Raw genomic sequence first — 18,561 nt, 5'->3', positions numbered from 1 at the left:
TCAAGACAAAAGCAGGCAAGTGTGTCCCAGCCGCAGGAAGACTCAGGAATTAGAGGCTTTGAAACTTTCTAAGGGCTGAAAAGAAGAAATTGGGCTGAAAGTTTCTATAAGAAGTAGCAGACTCCACCAGATTCACTTCCCTACCCTAAGTGCTGAAGGCTAGAGTAAAACTAATGGGAGATGAGTGGGTGTTGAATGGAGTCCTTGGATTTGGAGGTAACGGGACTAGCACAAGGTGACAGAGGTCTTCACTGAAAACAGGAGGATGAAGTGAAAGACTGTACCCATAATACTGATGTCTAGAAGATTTATGGATCCCTCTCAGAAGGCACTTGTTGAAAGAAAGATTTGTGTGTAAATGGACCTTTGGAAATTCTGGTCTAATAACATCACTCTGAGACTTAGCAACAGTGACCCTTGCCCACATATATAGACTCTACATTCAGCTTTCGTGGGACTTGCTGTCAAATGTTGATAGCCAAGGTTCAACAGACATTTGAAAAAAGTACCTTTAAAATGGGGACAAATCAACACAAACATTAAGAAAACTGGAGCTAAAAGGGAGAAACTGGAGAAAGCAGATGGAAGTTTGACAACACTGAGACTCACAGAGATAAAGAAAATAACGCATCCATGAAATATGACTAGAATGCCAGAAAAAGAAACAGAGAAAGAGCTCTTAGAAATTTTGTTAAGTAAATAAGGGATAGAGAGGGAAAATATTAATAAGATAGGTGGAAAATAAGGAAATCTACCTAAATACAGATCAAAGAGAAAAAGAAGTAAAACAGACAAGATATTTAGATTATTAGTGTAGAATATCTAACATATACTAAAGGGGGATCAATCAGAGAAAACCAAAGGAAACCTGGCATGGTGGCTCACTCCTGTAATCCCAGCACTTTGAGGTCAAGGGTTTGAGACAAGGCTGGTCAACACCGCGAAACCCTGTCTCTACTAAAAATACAAAAAAAAAAAAATATAAGCTGGGCATGGTGGCACACACTTGTAATCCCAGCTACTTGAGAGGTTGAGGCAGGGCAATTACTTGAACCCGGGAGGTTGCAGTGAGCTGAGATCTTGCCATTGCATTCCAACCTGGGCAACAGAGCGAGACTGTCTCCAAAGAAAAAAAAAAAGGAAAACCAAAGGAAATGGAGAGACGGAAGTTATCAAGGAGATACTACTAGAATCTCTCTCAGAAGTGAAGGAGTTTAGTTTCTAGGTTGAAAAGGCCCACTGAATAATGGTACAATTGCTTTGACAAAGACCCAAACCAAAGCTTATTATTTTGAAATTGCAGAAAACTAGTGTTAAAAAGAATGATTCAAAAGAAAAAGATTCAAGTTACATGTAAAGGTTTTAGGAGTAAGACTGGTGCTAGACTTCTCAACAGTAACTGTGGAATCTGGCATGCCGTGTACTTTCAAATGCAGAGTGAAATGATTTCCAATCCAGACTGTCAACCAAGTGTTAGGTGGATGGAATAAAGACATTTCAGAACATGCAAGACAAAAATTTACCTCACACGTGCCGTATCTCAAAAAAGTGCTGGAGGACATTGTCCAGCAGAATGATGGAGTAGGCCAAGAAAGAGAGAGAGGGAGAATTCAAGAATAGAATCTATCAGGAGAAGGGAATTCCCAAAGATGGTGGGGAAGGAAAGTCCGGAAGATTCCTCTGCAGTAGTCCTGAACGGCACACACTCGAGATTGGAGATAATGTCCAAAACTGAAGGTAAGGACACTTCAGTTTTGGACATTCAGTAAGGACACATTGTTTAGAAATATGGTGGTAAATATTAGTTGTGACATCTAAAATAAACAAATAGCCAGTACATTCCTGAGAATATTTCTATGAGCATTTATTTTTGCAGTATTTTGTGCATAGCAATAAAAGAGCAGACAACAAGCCCAGCACTAAGGAGTGCTTCTGCTACTCAGTGACATGTTGCTCTGCAACGTCAATTAGATCTCTACCGGTTTACCTGGAGATATATACAGGCACACCTCGGTGATGTTGCAGATTTGGTGCCAGACCGCCACAGTAAATCTGGCATCACAATAAAGTGAATCACACGAGTTTTTTGGTTTCCCAATACATATAAAAGTTATGCTTTTAGTATACTGTAGTCTATTAAGTGTGCAGTAGCATTGTGTTTAAGAAAAAATGTACCTACCTTAATTTAAAAATACTTTACTGCTTAAACAATGCTAACGATCATCTGAGCCTTCAGCAAGTTGTAATCTTTTTGCTGGTGCAGGGGCTTGCCTGGATGTTGATGGCCGCTGAGTGACCAGGGTGGTGGTTGCTGAAGGTTAGGTTGGCTGTGGCAACTCCCTAAAATACAACAAATGAAGTTTGCTGCATTGATCGACTCTTCTTTTCACAAAGTATTTCTCTGTAGCATACCGTACTGTTTGATAACATTTTATGTACGGTAAAATTTCTTTCAGAATTGAAGTCAGCCCTCCCAACCCCTGCCACTGCTTTATCAACTAAGTTTATATAATATTTGAAATCCTTTGTTTTCATTTCAACAGCGTTCACAGCCTCTTCACCAGGAGCTGATTCCATAAGAAACTACTTTCTTTGCTTATTCCTAAGAGGCAACTCCTTGTTTGTTCATGTTTTACCATGAGGTTGCAGCATTTCAATCACATCTTCAGACCCCATTTATAATCTTAGTTCTCTTCCTGTTTTCACCTCATCTTCATTTACTTCCTTCACTGAAGTCTTGAACAGCTCCAAATCATCCATAGGATTTGAATCAATTTCTTCCAAACTCCTGTCAGTATTGATATTTTTCCTTATCCCATGAATCACGAATGTTCTAATGGTATCTAGAATGGTGAATACTTTCCAGGTTTGCACCCCAGATTTATCAGAGAATCACTATCTATGGCAGCTATAGCCTCATGAAATTATTTCTTAAATAATAAGACTCGAAAGTCAAAATCACTCCTTGTTCCATGGGCTGCAGAGTGGGTGTTGCTTTCGTAAGGATGAAAGCAATGTTAATCTTGTACCTCTCCACCAGAGCCTGGGTGAGTAGGTGCCTTGTCAGTGAGCAGTAGTATTTTCGAAGTGTTCTTCTTTTTTTCTTTTTTTTTTCTTCTTTCCTCTGAGCAGTAGGTCCCAACAGTGGGCTCAAAATAGTAAACCATGCTGTAAATAGATGTGTTGACATCTAGGATTTGTTGTTCATTTATAGAGCACAGGCAGAGTTGATTTGTATAATTCTTAAAAGTTCCAGAATTTTTAGAAAGGTAAGTGAGTGTTAGCCTCAACTTAAAGTCACCAGCTGCATTTGCACCTAACAAAAGAATCAGCCTGTTCTTTGAAGCTTCGAAGCCAGGCATTGCCTTCTCCTCTCTAGCTAGAGAGTCCTAGATGACTGCTTTTTCCAATAGAAGGCTGTTTCAGCTTCATTGAAAATCTGTTGTTTAGTGTAGTGACCTTCATTAATGATCTTACTTAGCTAGGTCTTCTGGAGAACTTGCTGCAGCTTCTCCATCAGCTGCTTCACCTTGCACTTTTATTTTGTGGAGATGGCTTCATTTCTTAAATCTCACAAATCAACCTGTGCTAGCTTCAGACTTTTCTCACCTCTCTGAGCCTTCATAGAATTGAAGAGTTAGGCCTTGCTCTAAAGTAGTATTGGCTGTAATGTTGTGATTGGTTTGGTCATTTATCCAGACCATTCAGACTTTCTCCATATGAGCAATAAGGCTGTTTCTCTTTCTCATCATTCATGTGTTCATCAGAGTAGCACTTTTAATTTCCTTTAAGAAGTTTTCCTTTGCATTCATAACTTGACTGGCACCAAGAAGCCTAGCTTTCTGCCTGTCTTTGCTTTCAACATGTCTTCCTCACTATGTTTAATAAATTTTTAGCTTTTGATTTAAAATAAGAGATGTGCAGCTCTTCCTTTCATGTAGAGGCCATTTTAGGGTATTAATTGGCCTAATTTCAATATTACTATGTCTCATAGAATAGGGAGGGCCAAGGAGAGGCAAAGATGGGGAGTGGACCATTCAGAACACACACATTTGTCAGTTAAGCTTGCCTCTTACATGGGTGCAGTTCATGGCACCCGAAAACACTGGTGACATCAAAGATCACAGATCACCATGACAGATTTAATAATAGTAATGAAAAAGTTTGAAGTAATGTGAGAATTAACACAATGTACACACAGACACAAAGTGAGCACATGGTGTTGGAAAAATGGCACCAGTAGACGTGCTCAACGCAGGCTCGCCACAAAATTCATGTTGTATTTGTTTTTTCTTAAAAGAGCAATATCCTTGAGGCATAATAAAGCAGCAAGGTATGCCTGTACATTTACAAATACCCAGTCATCATAAACAAAACCAGATAACACAATGCTGTGTATATGTTTACATGAGCAAAGAGAAAGGTAAATGCATAGAAAAGATACTGTCTTTCAAACTGAGTGAGGGAAAGAGGGAAGCAAAGACTTTTAAAATGTGTTAAATGATTAAGATCTGAATCGCATAAAATAAATGCACAAAGATAATTATTGAAAGTATGGTCACAAAAATATAGTTATCTCTCAGTACTTTCTTTTTTTCTTGTGCTTTTTCTGTGTTTGTATTTTTTTTTACAGTGGACTTGTGTTATTCAGAATCAAAGAAATACAGCAAAGCTCATTAATTTGATGCACCTTTTTATTTCTTTGGCCTTTATTTAGTAGGAAGTAGTAAGAAATAATATTGATAAAATTGAAGGAAAATGGTCGTCTCTGAAGTGAAATTTTAAAATTTATGCTTCTAAATGAGAATCTATAGATAAAGAAACACTGTCATGAACTAGAGTTCTGCCATACTCTGTGGGGCGTTGATGGGGTAAGGTGGTATAGTCAAGGTAATTGTGCATTCTCTCTGGAGGAGAAATTCTGCCATATTTTGTGGGCTGTTAATGGGGTAAGGTTGTAAGATTGTATAGTCAGGGTAATTGTACATTGTCTCTGAAGGAAAAATACCTGAGCTAGAGGACATTGTGGTGTGTTGCCCTGACAGTTACTTGAAGTACAGGAGAGCTCTGTTATAATCCTGGGCCTTATACGATAATCACTTATCTGTTCACAAGAACTATGTAGCAAGCATGATTGTGTATATAGGAGACATAATTTACATATAGAATAATTAAGTCCATGGATATGGTGGGTTTTTTAAGCGTTGCTTATACTTACAATTGATTAGTAACTGCTGTACAATGTTTCCGAAGTCAGAATACTATTAGTAAAACAGCAATGTACATAGGGTCTACGCTACTGAACAGAGACCTGATGCTTTCTGATGTGTGTCCCTCATCTGTTGCGTGAACACTGAGGGCAGAAACTTGAAACCCTGTCTCTACTAAAAATACAAAAATTAACTGGGCATGGTGGCGGGCACCTGTAATCTCAGCTACTTGGGAGGCTGAGGCAGGAGAATCACTTGAACCCCCGGGAGGCAGAGGTTGCAGTGAGCCAAGATCGTACCACTGCACTCCAGCCTGGGTGACAGAGCGAGGCTCTATTTAAAAAAAAAAAAGAAAGAAAGAAAAAAGTCTAGTGTTGCATCTGATATGTGGTGTTGCTCCAGTATTTGCCAAGGGAATGTTTATGTTGATAAGTGTGTGTAAGTCTATTTAATAATAAACTGTTCTGTAAAATTGCATCTGATAAACTTTGTAACATTCTGTTTCCTTTCAGTAATTTTTGGTTCAGTTTTACTGATGAAAATGAGAACGTGAAGGAGCACCTTAATCGGGGTTTTAAAGTTATAAAAGCCTATCTTGGGATTTTATTGACAGTCCCTTATGAAATCATTTGATAATTTCCTTTGAGTGTTTCTTCTGGTTTTGGTTTTCTGTTCTATTATTTCCTAACCAGTTTTCTTTTACAAGATTAGGCAATACAAATCAGGAGGTAATTATTGTTTTGCCTTGACATTCTTTATCTTCTCAGCTTGCCTTTTTATTTTTTTATTTTTACGTTTTTCTTTTTGGAGATGGAGTCTCGCTCTGTCACCCAGGCTGGAGTGCAATGGCATGATCTCGGCTCACTGCAACTTCCGCGTCTTGGGTTCAAGCCATTCTCCTGCCTCAGCCTCCTGAATAGCTGAGGGACTACAAGTGCACGGTGCCATCCCCGACTAATTTTTTGTATTTTTTAGTAGAGACGAAGTTTCACTGTGTTGCCCAGGCTCGTCTTGAACCCCTGAGCTCGGGCAGTTCACCTGCCTCGGCCTCCCAAAGTGCTAGGATTACAGGCATGAGACGCTGCACCTGGCCCAGCTCGCCATTTTATAAATTATAGCTGTTTTCATATTCTTTATTCATTATTTTATCTATTTAATTATTCAATAAATTTTCTCCGTGTTAGATATTATCCTGGGATAAGAAGAAGCTGCCCTTAGAGCTTATAATAAAGGGAGACAGAAAGACTAAGAAATAGAAATAGAAAAACAGGGAGCTTTTCTATTAGAATGAAAATCATTGAATGCTTTCTAGAGAAGTTGTACTTAAGCTGAAGGATGAATGGATGTTATTAGACATGAAAGTTGGGGCAGGAGGGGTCATGGAAGCATGATATATGTCACCGATTGTGAGAATTCTGGTTCCATGTGACTTGGCTCTAAATGTTTGATAACAATGGAGACTAAAGAGATGAGTGAAGGTCAGATCCTGAAGTAGTATATGTTCTGAGCCAAGATACTGAATTTAATATGAAACACTATGAAGAAAGATTGATTAATTTATGATAAGGTATGTTATGGTCTATTTGTCTTTTTAAGGTAATTGAAGCAGTGTAGAGAGAAATTACGAGGTTCTGTAGAAGAGTCTAACCTATTTGGTATGTGAGCATGAGGATACATTTGGGTGGTGAGGTCTATTAAGATAACATCATTACATTAATTACAGGTTGCAAGTAATGTTCACATGCCAGTGACTTGGCCTTCGTTTCTGATCCTCTCTCATCCTGTTTTGGTTCATGTTAGCAGTGCGTTAGAGTGAAGATGAAGCACCAGCCCACAGTCTGGAAGAATATCGGACAGCCATCATCTCCCACTCCTCCATATTACAGTGTTTTGGGGGCTTTCTTAGAGGATTAAAAAAATTGTTTGGCTCTAGTAAAAACGTGATAAAAAAGTAATGCAGCATTATGAATTTTTAAGAGTTCAGTGAATACAGTATATTGAAGCAGGTGGTTAAAAGCATTTGTTGAATGAATGACTACTTGCCCTGTAATATATCTAAATGGTCTGATTAAAATTTAATCATAAAGAGATTATATGCAAGCAAACGAAAACTATTCTGGCTTGTTGTGTGGTGGTTATCCTAAGAGATCACATATTGTATGAACCCACTTTATAAACAGTTCTTTGAATGTGAAAAGATGGTTCAAGGACTAGAGAGATTGAAATTACGCAGAAGTTGACCATTACATACTGCCTTTCCTTATAAAAGGTTGTAAAAAAAAATATTCAGTCTAGCTCTTTTTAGGGACCAGGTGATTAAAAGCAGCCAAATCAGCTGGCTTAGCTTTTTATTGTAGACTGTTACCTTTCACTTTTATTGATGATTATTTTGATGATGAGAATTGTTTCTAGTGCTTGATTAATATAATTCTACAGTGACATTTTATTCATTCAAAAGCAGTAAATGTATTCTTTTAAGTACTTGCTAACCTAGTTACTTTGGCACATTCACAGTTAATTATTTTTGTTTTTTTAGGTTATGCTTCCTCCTGGAGCCCAGCATTCTGATGAAAAGGGTGCTAAAGAAATTATTCTTGATGACGATGAGTGTCCTTTACAAATCTTCAGGGAATGGCCAAGTGACAAAGGTAGTAACCTTATTAAAGGATTACTTACACCAGATTCCTACATGATATACCAGGTGTTCACCTTACCACATGATGTAGGAGATGTGTACGTAAATATTTTTGGATGGCCTTGTTGTTGTTGTTGTTGAGACAGAGTCTTAATCTTGTTACCCAGGCTGGAGTGCAATGGCGCGATCTCGGCTCACTGCAACCTCCACCTCCCGGGTTCAAGCAATTCCCCTGCCTCAGCCTCCCAAGTAGCTGGGATTACAGTCGCCCGCCCCCATGCCCCGTTAATTTTGTATTTTTAGTAGAGACAGGGTTTCTCCATGTGGATGGCTTTTTGCTTTAGAGCTTTCTGCCTCCTTCATTTACTTGCTTGATGATTCCTGAGTGATGCTATTGTCCCTAAGACCATACTCAGCTTATCTGAGTCTCATGTGTTAGACACTGAACAAATGGTGATACTGCAGGTAAATCACACATCTCATGAAGAAACTAGAATATTAGCACTACAGCAAGAAGCAGAAGATTATTGGTATCTACCAGTAGTATATAACACATTTCATGCTGACCAGATTAACTGTGCGATGTTTGGACAAATTTGTTGTGATAGAGAAAATGACTTCTGTAACCCTATAGATTGTCCAGTGATTTAGTCATTTCAGATAATGAATTCACACTTAGCATTACTGAAACAATTTTCCCTAATTATTTCAAAGCAGCCAAAGTTTAAAGCTGTGTTTTTAAGAAAATGTGGTTTTCTTTCAAATTCACGTCATAAGTTAACTGTTAACTCTCTAGAGGGCCTTGCATTAATAACAACATAAAAATATATTGCCGTTTAATCGTGTCAATATGGAATGTAGATTGGTAGTTTTAAAACACCAAAAAAATCTTTCTCAGCAAGCAAATTTCTGTCCTCCTTAAAACACTTGTTTAGTACTTTTTAAAAACAGTATGAAGTTAAAATTTTATTAAAGGCAAATTGCTTTAATTCTTTAAGTTGAATTTAATAAAAATCAAGTCAACTAAAAATTTACATATTTATTTTGTTAGTAATAGAATTGTTGTTTTATTTCAATAGGCTTTTGTGGGAACAGGTGGTATTTGGTTACATGAATAAGTTTTTTTCATGGTGATTTCTGAGATTTTGGTGTACTTATCACCCTAAAAGTACATTTTCATATGTGTATTTGTGTGTGAATGTGGTTTTTATATATATGAATGTATTTACTGATCATAGAGTTGTTTACTAATGTAAGCATTTATTCTTAAATTGATGTGTTGTTTTTCAAGCTTATGACGTCTTTAGGTAGCTGTTAATTTAGAATACTCTTTGGAAATTGCTTGCTAGAGCTTTTCAAACACACCAAGAGGCTACTAATATTTCCTCTGTTGAGTAAAAGTATGAATTGGGTAAGCTTTACTCAGTGATTCCTTGGCAGATGTTCCTAAATTACACGCATCTTCTTGAGAAAGCTTTGCACAGTTGACTGCCAGTCGGCTGGCCATCCTGACTAAGCTGAGTCTGCCTGATGATTTCCCATGCTGCTGTTCTAGGGATTTTAGTCTTTCAGTTGAAGAGGAGGCCACCAGACCACATCCCAAAGAAAACCAAGAAACACTTGGAAGGCAAGACACCCAAGGGAAAGGAGAGAGCTGACGGGTCTGGCTATGGCTCCGCCCTTCCTCCGGAGAAGCTGCCCTATTTAGTAGAGTTAAGCCCAGGTGAGAAAGATGGTCACACCAGCACATATTATTAATGTGCATTTTTAGCTTTAAATCTTTGTACTTTCTAATGCATCTTCAGGTAGTCTTCTGTTGGCCGACTTAACATTTTTAGCCATTTTTTTTTTTTTTTAAAAAGGTAACTCTCATAAGGTAACATTTATTTCTTTAAAAACTTAAGGTTATAAAATATGTATGTATTTACGTAAAAATGGTTCACATGAACAAAAATGAGTATTAAGAAACAAAATTTAACCAGTGTATAGACAGTTTTAAATTATTTTAATCCCTTAATTTTTTTTTCCCAAGATAACTTTAGTAAAATAGTTAATCTACTAAAGCTGACAAATTGATATTTACCCCTTTTACGGGCAGATTTCATAAAGGTGTGTGTGTCTGTTTGTCTAACTGTTGTTTCTGATGCATGGACAATATCTAAAAGGAATATCTTTAAATTGTATATCTAAGAAACCCATCTTAGTAAGAGGAAGGCTATTTGATTTTAAAATAACAGACTACGTTTATTTTCACAAGTCCTCTAAGTGTTTTGTTTGTAGAACTCTAATACGCCAAAGCTGTTGTTTCAAGTTAGCCATTGAGTAGAGAAATAAGTGGGCGTTCTTAAGGAAGTGTTTTACACACACATTCCTAGGTGGAGTGTATATTTGCACATATGTATGCTGTACATGACATTTATCGTTCAGTTAACATTACTTCATTCCTTATTTCATTATTAAATGCTGTTATGTGACCTGCATTATACAATACTGTGAAGATCAGAGTGTTCCACCCGCATCCCAAGCTGCATTGAAAGAAAGCCCAATTTAGTAATCGCAAATTAGCAGAAAATTGAACCAGTTATGTGTATGATATATGGCTCCATGAACGTGAATTACATTTTTTATTCTTTGATTTTTGAGAGTTTATGTTTATTTACAAGGTTTCTTTAGTTTCTTACAGTTAGGTTATTGTAGTTAACTAATGATCAGATACGATATTTGTTGTCCAGCAGTCTCATGGTAGAGTAGGTTATATAAATACAGGAAGTGCTGGTATCATTTTGATGCCACAGTTAGTGGCAGTGTGGCTTTAGGTAGTAGCTTTTATACTTACTTATGCTTCAGGACTTCAAAAAAATTAATTGATTAGCTATTTGTGAGGAATATATTGGTGTTGCTAACCTCAGTTCTCCGGGTGGAAAGTTTATTGAAAGCTGTATTATCTCACTGTAGTTTGGAAACACATCCCAGTATTGTGGTGTGTCTATAATGTGTGTGAGAGCATTGGTGTTTGGTTATCTGAGATCATGAATGGCAACTGTGAAGCAGCCATTAGTTTTTGAACTTAAAAATTTTTAGGCTCTTTTTCGGGTATTGGGTCCGCCCTTTAAAATTTTATATTAAATTATAGAAACTAAAGATTGTTCTCCAAATCCAAATTTTTGAGGATTTAAGAGTGTTAAGTCCTTAGAGAAATTGATAAATAGCAGCTGACAGAATAATTTTCAAATGAGTAATGGACAGTTGATTTGGTAGATAGCAGAGACAGGGTGAGAATTCACTCATTGGCTGCGCATTTGATGAATAGTCACTGACACGTGTTGTGTGTCAGATCTGGGCCTTGGAGGCAGAGCACCAAAATCAAAGCCCTTCACCTTGGGAAGTTCTCTTCTAGTGAGAATGGTTATTTTGACTGCTTCTTTCATACGTATAGTCTCTCAGGTAATCAAACATATAGAATAATTTTTGTAGGTGTAGAGTAGATCACAGTTCTGTACTACTTTTCACCAAATACTGGCAGCAGCATTTGTTACATGGTTATTAACACACTGCATTCCTCACGGCTCTCTGCTGCCTTCAGTCAGCATTCATTGACCCTTCTACTTTAGGCAAAGCAATGGATACAAAAGGATTAAGTTCGTTCCTGCCTTCAGGTAATTCACACAGCGGGAGGGAATCACACACAGTGCCATGTGATAAGTGACTCTGCCTCTAGTCCCGACTTCTCGTGAGCCCTGTGCTTATGGGATAGCTTAACTTGTTCCACAAATGTCTGAAGTTCAGGTCTGGCACCACTATTTTAGGGTGACCTAGGGGTTAGTGGCAAGCCTGAATGCAAGGCCAGGGTCTTCCCTGCACCAAAGCCATGTTTTTTCACTGAGTCATGATGTCATTTAGTCAGCATGCTGAATGAAATTGATCTCTTTGCCATTTATGAGAAAACAATATCCATCCGTAATGATTTTTTATGAATGGATAAGTACTGTATTTCCCCTGGGCACATTGTCAGCCAAGCATTATATCCTCAGTGCTGAGGTTCTGCTGGGTGTGGTTAGGAGTTTTTGAGATGTGGTCATGAGCTCAACATTATCTTTTGGAGGAATGGGGAGCAAATATGTTATTTTGTTCTTTGCTTTGGATCTCAATGTGTTCTTTAAACAGAAGAAATCAGCCCAGTGGGGTGGTAGCCCTTTATATGATTAACTCACTGTTGCTGTCCTGCTGCTTGGTGACTCACCTGTTGTCCTGTGGTTTCCCTTAACAGTCTGCACTGGTTTCTAAAACACTGACTGGGGCACTAGTATAGTCTTGTCCTCACAAAAGCTGATGGGTGAAGTGTACCTTTTCTTCCTTTGAAACGTGTCTGACTGAAGTTCACCCTCTGCGTCTCTTCTCCTCCCCCCTATTCCGCGTGTTCTGCATGGTCTCTGTCCTGCTGATGCTGCCTTCACCTGGGTCCTGGCATGTGTCTTAATCCCAGGGAGAAGGAATCACTTTGCCTACTACAACTATCACACTTACGAAGGTAATGCTATGCTTACTACTACTTTTGTAACTAAAGCACTAACAGAACCTCATGGCCAAAATAGTGTTGAATGACCAAATATCTTATGTATCAGTTTTTTAGTTGATATAAATAAACTATTTTAAGAAATTTGATGTACTGTCATTTTATTTGTACCTAGTAAGTGTTCCATATCTAGAACTCATTTCATTTACTGGAAGCTTATTTTGCGTCTTTATTTTACCAGGTTCACCCTGGGAAGGAACTGAAAGCAAAAGCAGCACTGGTTGTGGAGGGCTGCTGGGGAGTAAAGACAGAGTGCCGTTTCAAAGCACTCCTTGGGTGGTGCTCAGCCAGTCTGTCTCCCTTCATCTGTAGACCAGGAAAACTTTCTGGTAGCAGTGCTGTTACTGTCTGTTGTGGGGTTACTTAGATTTGTCCCTGCTCTTCTAGGTACTCCAGATTTATTGTCATTATCGATGGAGAAGAAAGAGACTCAGGCACTTTGGGCAGAAATTGACTATTTGTAGAATCCTCTTTGAGGAAGGGGAGAAAATTTGGGATTTTTGTTTTTGGCAACAGTTTTGTATGTTACTCCCTGTGAGATTAACTGTCCTTCTAATGAGGAGAGGGAATGGGCTGTTACACTCTCCCTTTCCTCCCCAGCTCAAACCAAACATCCCTTTATCCGCTAAATCCTGTGGCCACCATTTAGGTTCTTCAAAATCTGTAACAGCTTTAACTATGGTTTCCTGTTATTACTGTGAAGTAATAAGAAAAGAGAGCCTAGGAAGGATGTTTATTTCTAATCTATCTGTTGACAGATCACTATTACCATAGTGAAGTGAGGAAAAGGGAGAGACTGAGAAAGCAGCTTCTCTTTCTCCCTTTCTCTATTTTGAAGTCTGTTGATGTAGAAAGGTGTGTGATGCCTCTTTATTGTCTCACAGGAGACTGTCAGAAGCATTCAGAATTTGGAAGACTGGATGGGAATTTTTCTTTCATCTCTAAACACATTTTTAATGTTCTGTTTTTAACTTTGCATTGAAATGTTCTTGTTTCACACATGATTACTTATTTACTGCTTTTGCTTTCTTTGTGTCATTTCTCTGTGACTATTGCATTCAGTTTTCTTTATTTTTATGTAAATATTCACTGCTGACACATCAAATTTTCATTGATTGCTAACTATGGACCATATGTGGAGTGATCAGTGCTAGGGTAAAAAAGATTTTTTTTTTAAACCTAGCCACCAGGAAGCTCAGAGATAAGGGAGATAAGTAGATGGAAATCATCATACAATACGGTTAGTGGTACAATTAATATGACAGAAATGGGGTGCTCCGGGAGTAGATAAGAGGGACACATTTCTTTACCAAGGGGGTTCGTTAGAACTGCCTTTGGTGGTTAAAACACACAAAATCGTAAACTGGAGGATTTGGACTCAGCAGGTTGGGAAGGGAACTAACTATGTCCAGGAAAAGCCCCAGATGATTTTAATGTCTTGTTCAGATCAGGACTTTATTGGAACAGTTAGAGTTGAAAATAAATGTTTCAACACGATGTGAAGCAGCACAGATTTTGAATTAATTTTGTAATGGGTTTTAGGCATCAGTGTCTCTCAGGTACTTCAGTCTCATCTTACCTTCACTCGATGTCACAGATTATGGAGTATTTCAGAAATAGAAAATTTTGTCATTAGAATGTAACTTTGTATACCCTAAAATTAACATCAGTTCTGACGGAACTTGCATTTTTATGGTGTCTTTTGTCTGTGAGAGTTTAGCGGCACCACTGCTGAGAGATTTTAGCAGTCTGAAACTGTGCACGCTCATACTCTCCAAACTGTTTAACCTGTGAAGCTCTCAAAGCTTACATTCCTAATCACAGTGAGTAGAGATTTTTACAGGTGATGGAATCAGTGGGTTGGAAAGTTATAAGGCACTCATAAAGCAGATCAGGGAGACTCTTACTGGTTTGGCCTTTTCCTAAGCTTTGGTGGGTGATATGCTTGCCACACTAGACTGACTGCCATGGCTGTGGTGCAGGCGCTAAGCTCTGCAGTTGCATCATCGTTCATGGGCTCTGGAAGGCACATTTTCTCATATGTCAACTCTGAAATCAGGATACCTCATTTTTAGTTAAGATAATGAAGTGACATTGTTCTCATCTGGGATACAGTAGGTGAAGAATGAGAAAACATGTCTAGATGTATTGGGACTAGAGGGCTTTGGCAGAGCAGCTTCCTCCTCCTCCTCACCCCTTCCCTGTCGTGGAAACACATGCTCATATAAATTAAACATTCCAACAGTTCATAAAGGTATAAAATGACAAAAAAAAAAAAAAAACCCACAAAACCCAGTCTTCCTTTTATGCCAGTTCTACTCCAGGGAGCTAACCACTTTTAACTGTAATTCTTAATCAGTAATGGACAGAGTTATTTGGGGAGATTTTTCAGAGGACACATGCTTAGGCCTCCTCCCCAGGGCTTTTGATCCAGGACGTCTAGGGAGAGCCATGAGAATTGTACATTTAAAAACCTCCATCAGTGATTTAGCTATGCCCCCAACCTGTACTGTGTTGTGTGCCGTGAGGGCAGCAAGAATACTGCAGGAAAAGATCTGGTCCAAAGGGAAGGCCCGTGTGTCTTTGATGAGCTTCATTTTGCTAATACAGTTGCTCCTCAGAATCATTAACAAAAATCCAGGGCAGTGGTAGAGAAGACTTTATTTAATGTAATAAGAATATGGTGGAATTAATGCCAGAAACTGATAAATTTATTTCTTATTTTGAATTTTCTGTATCCAATTTGTTAAATTGTGTTACATAAGTTTGGAGAATTCTTTGAAAAGAAATCCTGAGAAGTGAGAGCTGTAATGCCTGAGATAACTTTTTGTTTGTTTGAAATAACATGACAATAATATTAGACTTTGCAGATACAGTTGTCTTCCTTCTCTTCTTGCAGATGGTTCTGACTCTAGAGATAAGCCAAAGCTTTACCGCCTTCAGTTAAGTGTTACTGAAGTTGGTACAGAAAAATTGGATGACAGCTCTATCCAGGTACGTAGTCTGAGCTTCCTGCTGCAACTCTGACATTCCAGGAGGCATAACGTATTGTACAGAGCCTGCCACATAGTAGTGAAAGAAGGAATTAGAATTACAGACTACATTGTGCTTAAATATAAATAATTTATCTATTCTGGGTCACTTTTCTCTGCTTTAGTGTGAAAACAGCAGAATGTGAGTTTATGTTCAAGCTCCACCTCTAGAAATTTGGGCTGGTGATGACAGTGCTCTGAAACTGCTTCCTTTTCTCTCAAAGATGGTGATGATAATTTTATAGGTCTATTTCAGGATTACAGGATGTAACTATGCAAAAGTGCTTATCACTGGGTCTGACACACATAGCGGTAAGCATTCGGTAAATTCTAATTAAATTTAGCTTAATACGGTTCTCAAGTACTTAAAACAGAGCTTAACACATTCTTTGAATAAATGAAGTCAGGATTTGTCACTTCTTTGAAGTTGAATTCAGGCAAATCACCCTTGCTTTGTACTTATGTTCTCAGTTTGTAAGATGATAGGTTCAGGTTGTTAATGTAATTTTCAGTTCTATCATTTCTTCTTTCTTAGCACAGCACTAAAAATGATAAAATAGATAGGAATCTTTAATCATAATGACCTGTATAGATTTGTCCATTAACCATCCAACAAATACTGGTTGAGATGACTGTATGTTTTTTTTTTGGAGACAGTCTCGCTCTGTCACCCGGCTGGAGTGCTGTGGCACGATCTCGGCTCACTGTAACCTCTGACTTCCTGGTTTAAGCGATTCTCCTGCCTCAGCCTCCTGAGTAGCTGGGGTTACAGGCACGCACCACCACGCCTGGCTAATTTTTGTATTTTTAGTAGACGGGGTTTCACCATGTTGGCCAGGATAGTCTTGATCTGACCTCATGATCCGTCCATCCCGGCCTCCCAAAGTGCTGGGATTACAGGCGTGAGCCACCGTGCCCGGCCGACTGTATGTCTTTTAATGCAAAGTTACAGTATGCCTTAAGTCACTGGATAATAAAAATAAAAGGTCTGATTGTTTTGACTTTTTTTTTTTTTTTGACAGTTTATTTTTATGCTATTGAGGGAAATCCACTTTAAAAGGCACTAAAAATCCAGATCTTATTAGGTTATATTTATCATAAAAGGGGTACTCACAGTTTTAAAACTCTGTGTTTAAATGCTGTGAGCTTCATGATGGGAGTTTCTTTGGTTTCCTTCTGTTTCCAGTTGTTTGGCCCAGGAATTCAGCCCCATCACTGTGACCTCACCAACATGGATGGAGTGGTCACTGTGACGCCCAGAAGTATGGACGCAGAAACCTATGTGGAAGGCCAGCGCATCTCAGAAACCACCATGCTGCAGAGTGGCATGAAAGTGCAGTTTGGGGCATCCCATGTATTTAAGTTTGTGGACCCCAGTCAGGATCATGCTCTTGCAAAAAGATCTGTGGATGGAGGCCTGATGGTTAAGGGCCCGAGACATAAACCTGGGTAAATAGATTAACCTTAAGATTTAAAATATTTTAATTATACTTAAAGTAATTCAGATTATTCATAGATAACTTGGCTTTTTATTTTTTGTTTCAATTTTTAAAAAAATATCAAAGTGAAGTTTGTGATTTCGGTTCGTTGTTAACTTGGGTTGGTTTTAGAGGAAAGAAGAAAGGTCTTGACTTTGTCTTAATTGGAAGTTCTCACTGGTTTTAAATTGTTTATATTTAAACTTTGGTTTTTTAGCCAACATACTAAAACAGTACCTTTTGTTTTGTGAAAAAAACATTGTTCTTTGTAATTATTCAGTGTAACTAAGATTATAAAATTTTTTGAAATATTCTTTTCTGTGACTGATACTGAAACACATTAAGATCTCTTAAGGAATTCAGAATATTTTAGCTCCACCTAGTGCTTTTCTGAAGACTTGCATTTTGGGCTTAGTAAGGGAAAACAGACAGCCTTTCTTAATGACTATCTAGTAAAATTTTTTTGTAGGTAGGGAATATGACTTCTCCTTTGGTTTTACTTTTTAAAACATACTGTTAAGCCACTTCATTATCTATTTTTCAGTCATGCTGCTTAAAACAACTGAAAACTCCCCTAGAGTGTAGGCTTTCTTCCTGAAGCACAAACATAACCCATGTGGTCGTCCCTGCTTGGCCTTTCCCATTGTTTTGTTCCACGTGTGCCTTTGATTAGCCACCCAGACCTTACACACTGGGCCACATATGACTATTTAGAATTAATGTCTTTCTCCAAGATGAATACTTGGTGGGTTATCACATATATTTATTTGTAAAGTTCACAGCTGAAGTGGGCGGATCACCTGAGGTCAGGAGTTTGAGACCAGCCTGGCCAACATGGTGAAACCCCATCTCTACAAAAAATACAAAAATTAGCCGGGCGTGGTGGCGCTTGTCTGTAATACCAGTTACTCAAGAGGCTGAGTGAGACAGGAGAATCACTTGAACTCAGGAGGCGGAGGTTGCAGTGAGCCAAAATCACGCTACTGCACTCCAGCCTGGGCAACAGAGTGAGACTTCATCTCAAAAAAAAAAAAAAAAGATCCTGGGAATATTGAGTATATACCAGCAAAGAAAGTTCATAAGGTGTTTTTTTAATTCTGTAAGTTCGTGTGCTGAAAATAGAGCAATTTCTTAAAAATCTTTGAACATTTGGCCTCTTAGTTCTTCCTTGTGTATTAAAAAGAGACTCTGCCTGTCATTGGAATGTTATTAAGTCAGTGTGTTTCTTGTTTTGTCCCATCAGAATTGTTCAGGAGACAACTTTTGATTTGGGAGGAGATATTCATAGTGGGACAGCATTACCGACAAGCAAGGTAGGTAATTACGGATTACCTGATAGAAGTGTGCTTGCTATAGGACACCATAGATGAATATAGTAGTTTCCCTTTATTTGTGGGGGATGCATTCCAAGACCACCAGTCGATGCCTGGAACCATGAATAGTACAGAGCCCTATGGATACTATGTTGCTTTCCTGTATGTGTGTACCTGTGATAAAGTTTAATTTATGAAATAAGCACACTAAGACATTAACAACAATAACTAAAGATAAAATGAAACTATCTATTATAACAATATACTCAAATAAGACATATGTTAATTTGGTCTCTATCTCCTCTCTCAAAATATCTTAT

The 18,561-nt window shown here is 38.2% G+C and overlaps 1 protein-coding gene across 15 annotated transcripts in view; it reads left to right on the top strand.

The window, feature by feature from the left end:
* The window catches only part of AFDN (afadin, adherens junction formation factor), a 141,962-nt gene that overhangs the window by 55,607 nt on the left and 67,794 nt on the right, over window positions 1-18,561 (top strand). For 11 of the 15 annotated variants that reach the window (XM_008007846.3, XM_073022272.1, XM_073022269.1 and 8 more), the window contains exons 7-12: window positions 7,747-7,858; window positions 9,401-9,568; window positions 12,329-12,373; window positions 15,318-15,412; window positions 16,637-16,899; window positions 18,172-18,241. In XM_008007846.3, coding sequence (XP_008006037.2) covers window positions 7,747-7,858; window positions 9,401-9,568; window positions 12,329-12,373; window positions 15,318-15,412; window positions 16,637-16,899; window positions 18,172-18,241 — 753 coding nt within the window. The remainder of the gene's footprint in view (window positions 1-7,746; window positions 7,859-9,400; window positions 9,569-12,328; window positions 12,374-15,317; window positions 15,413-16,636; window positions 16,900-18,171; window positions 18,242-18,561) is intronic. The other 4 variants (XM_073022276.1, XM_073022275.1, XM_073022277.1 and 1 more) reach the window with 1 other exon arrangement.

This window comes from Chlorocebus sabaeus, chromosome 13, assembly GCF_047675955.1.
Source record: "Chlorocebus sabaeus isolate Y175 chromosome 13, mChlSab1.0.hap1, whole genome shotgun sequence".
NCBI lineage: Eukaryota > Metazoa > Chordata > Mammalia > Primates > Cercopithecidae > Chlorocebus > Chlorocebus sabaeus.
The sequence above is the reverse complement of the archived record's forward strand: the minus strand, read 5'-3'. Positions and strand labels throughout refer to the sequence as shown.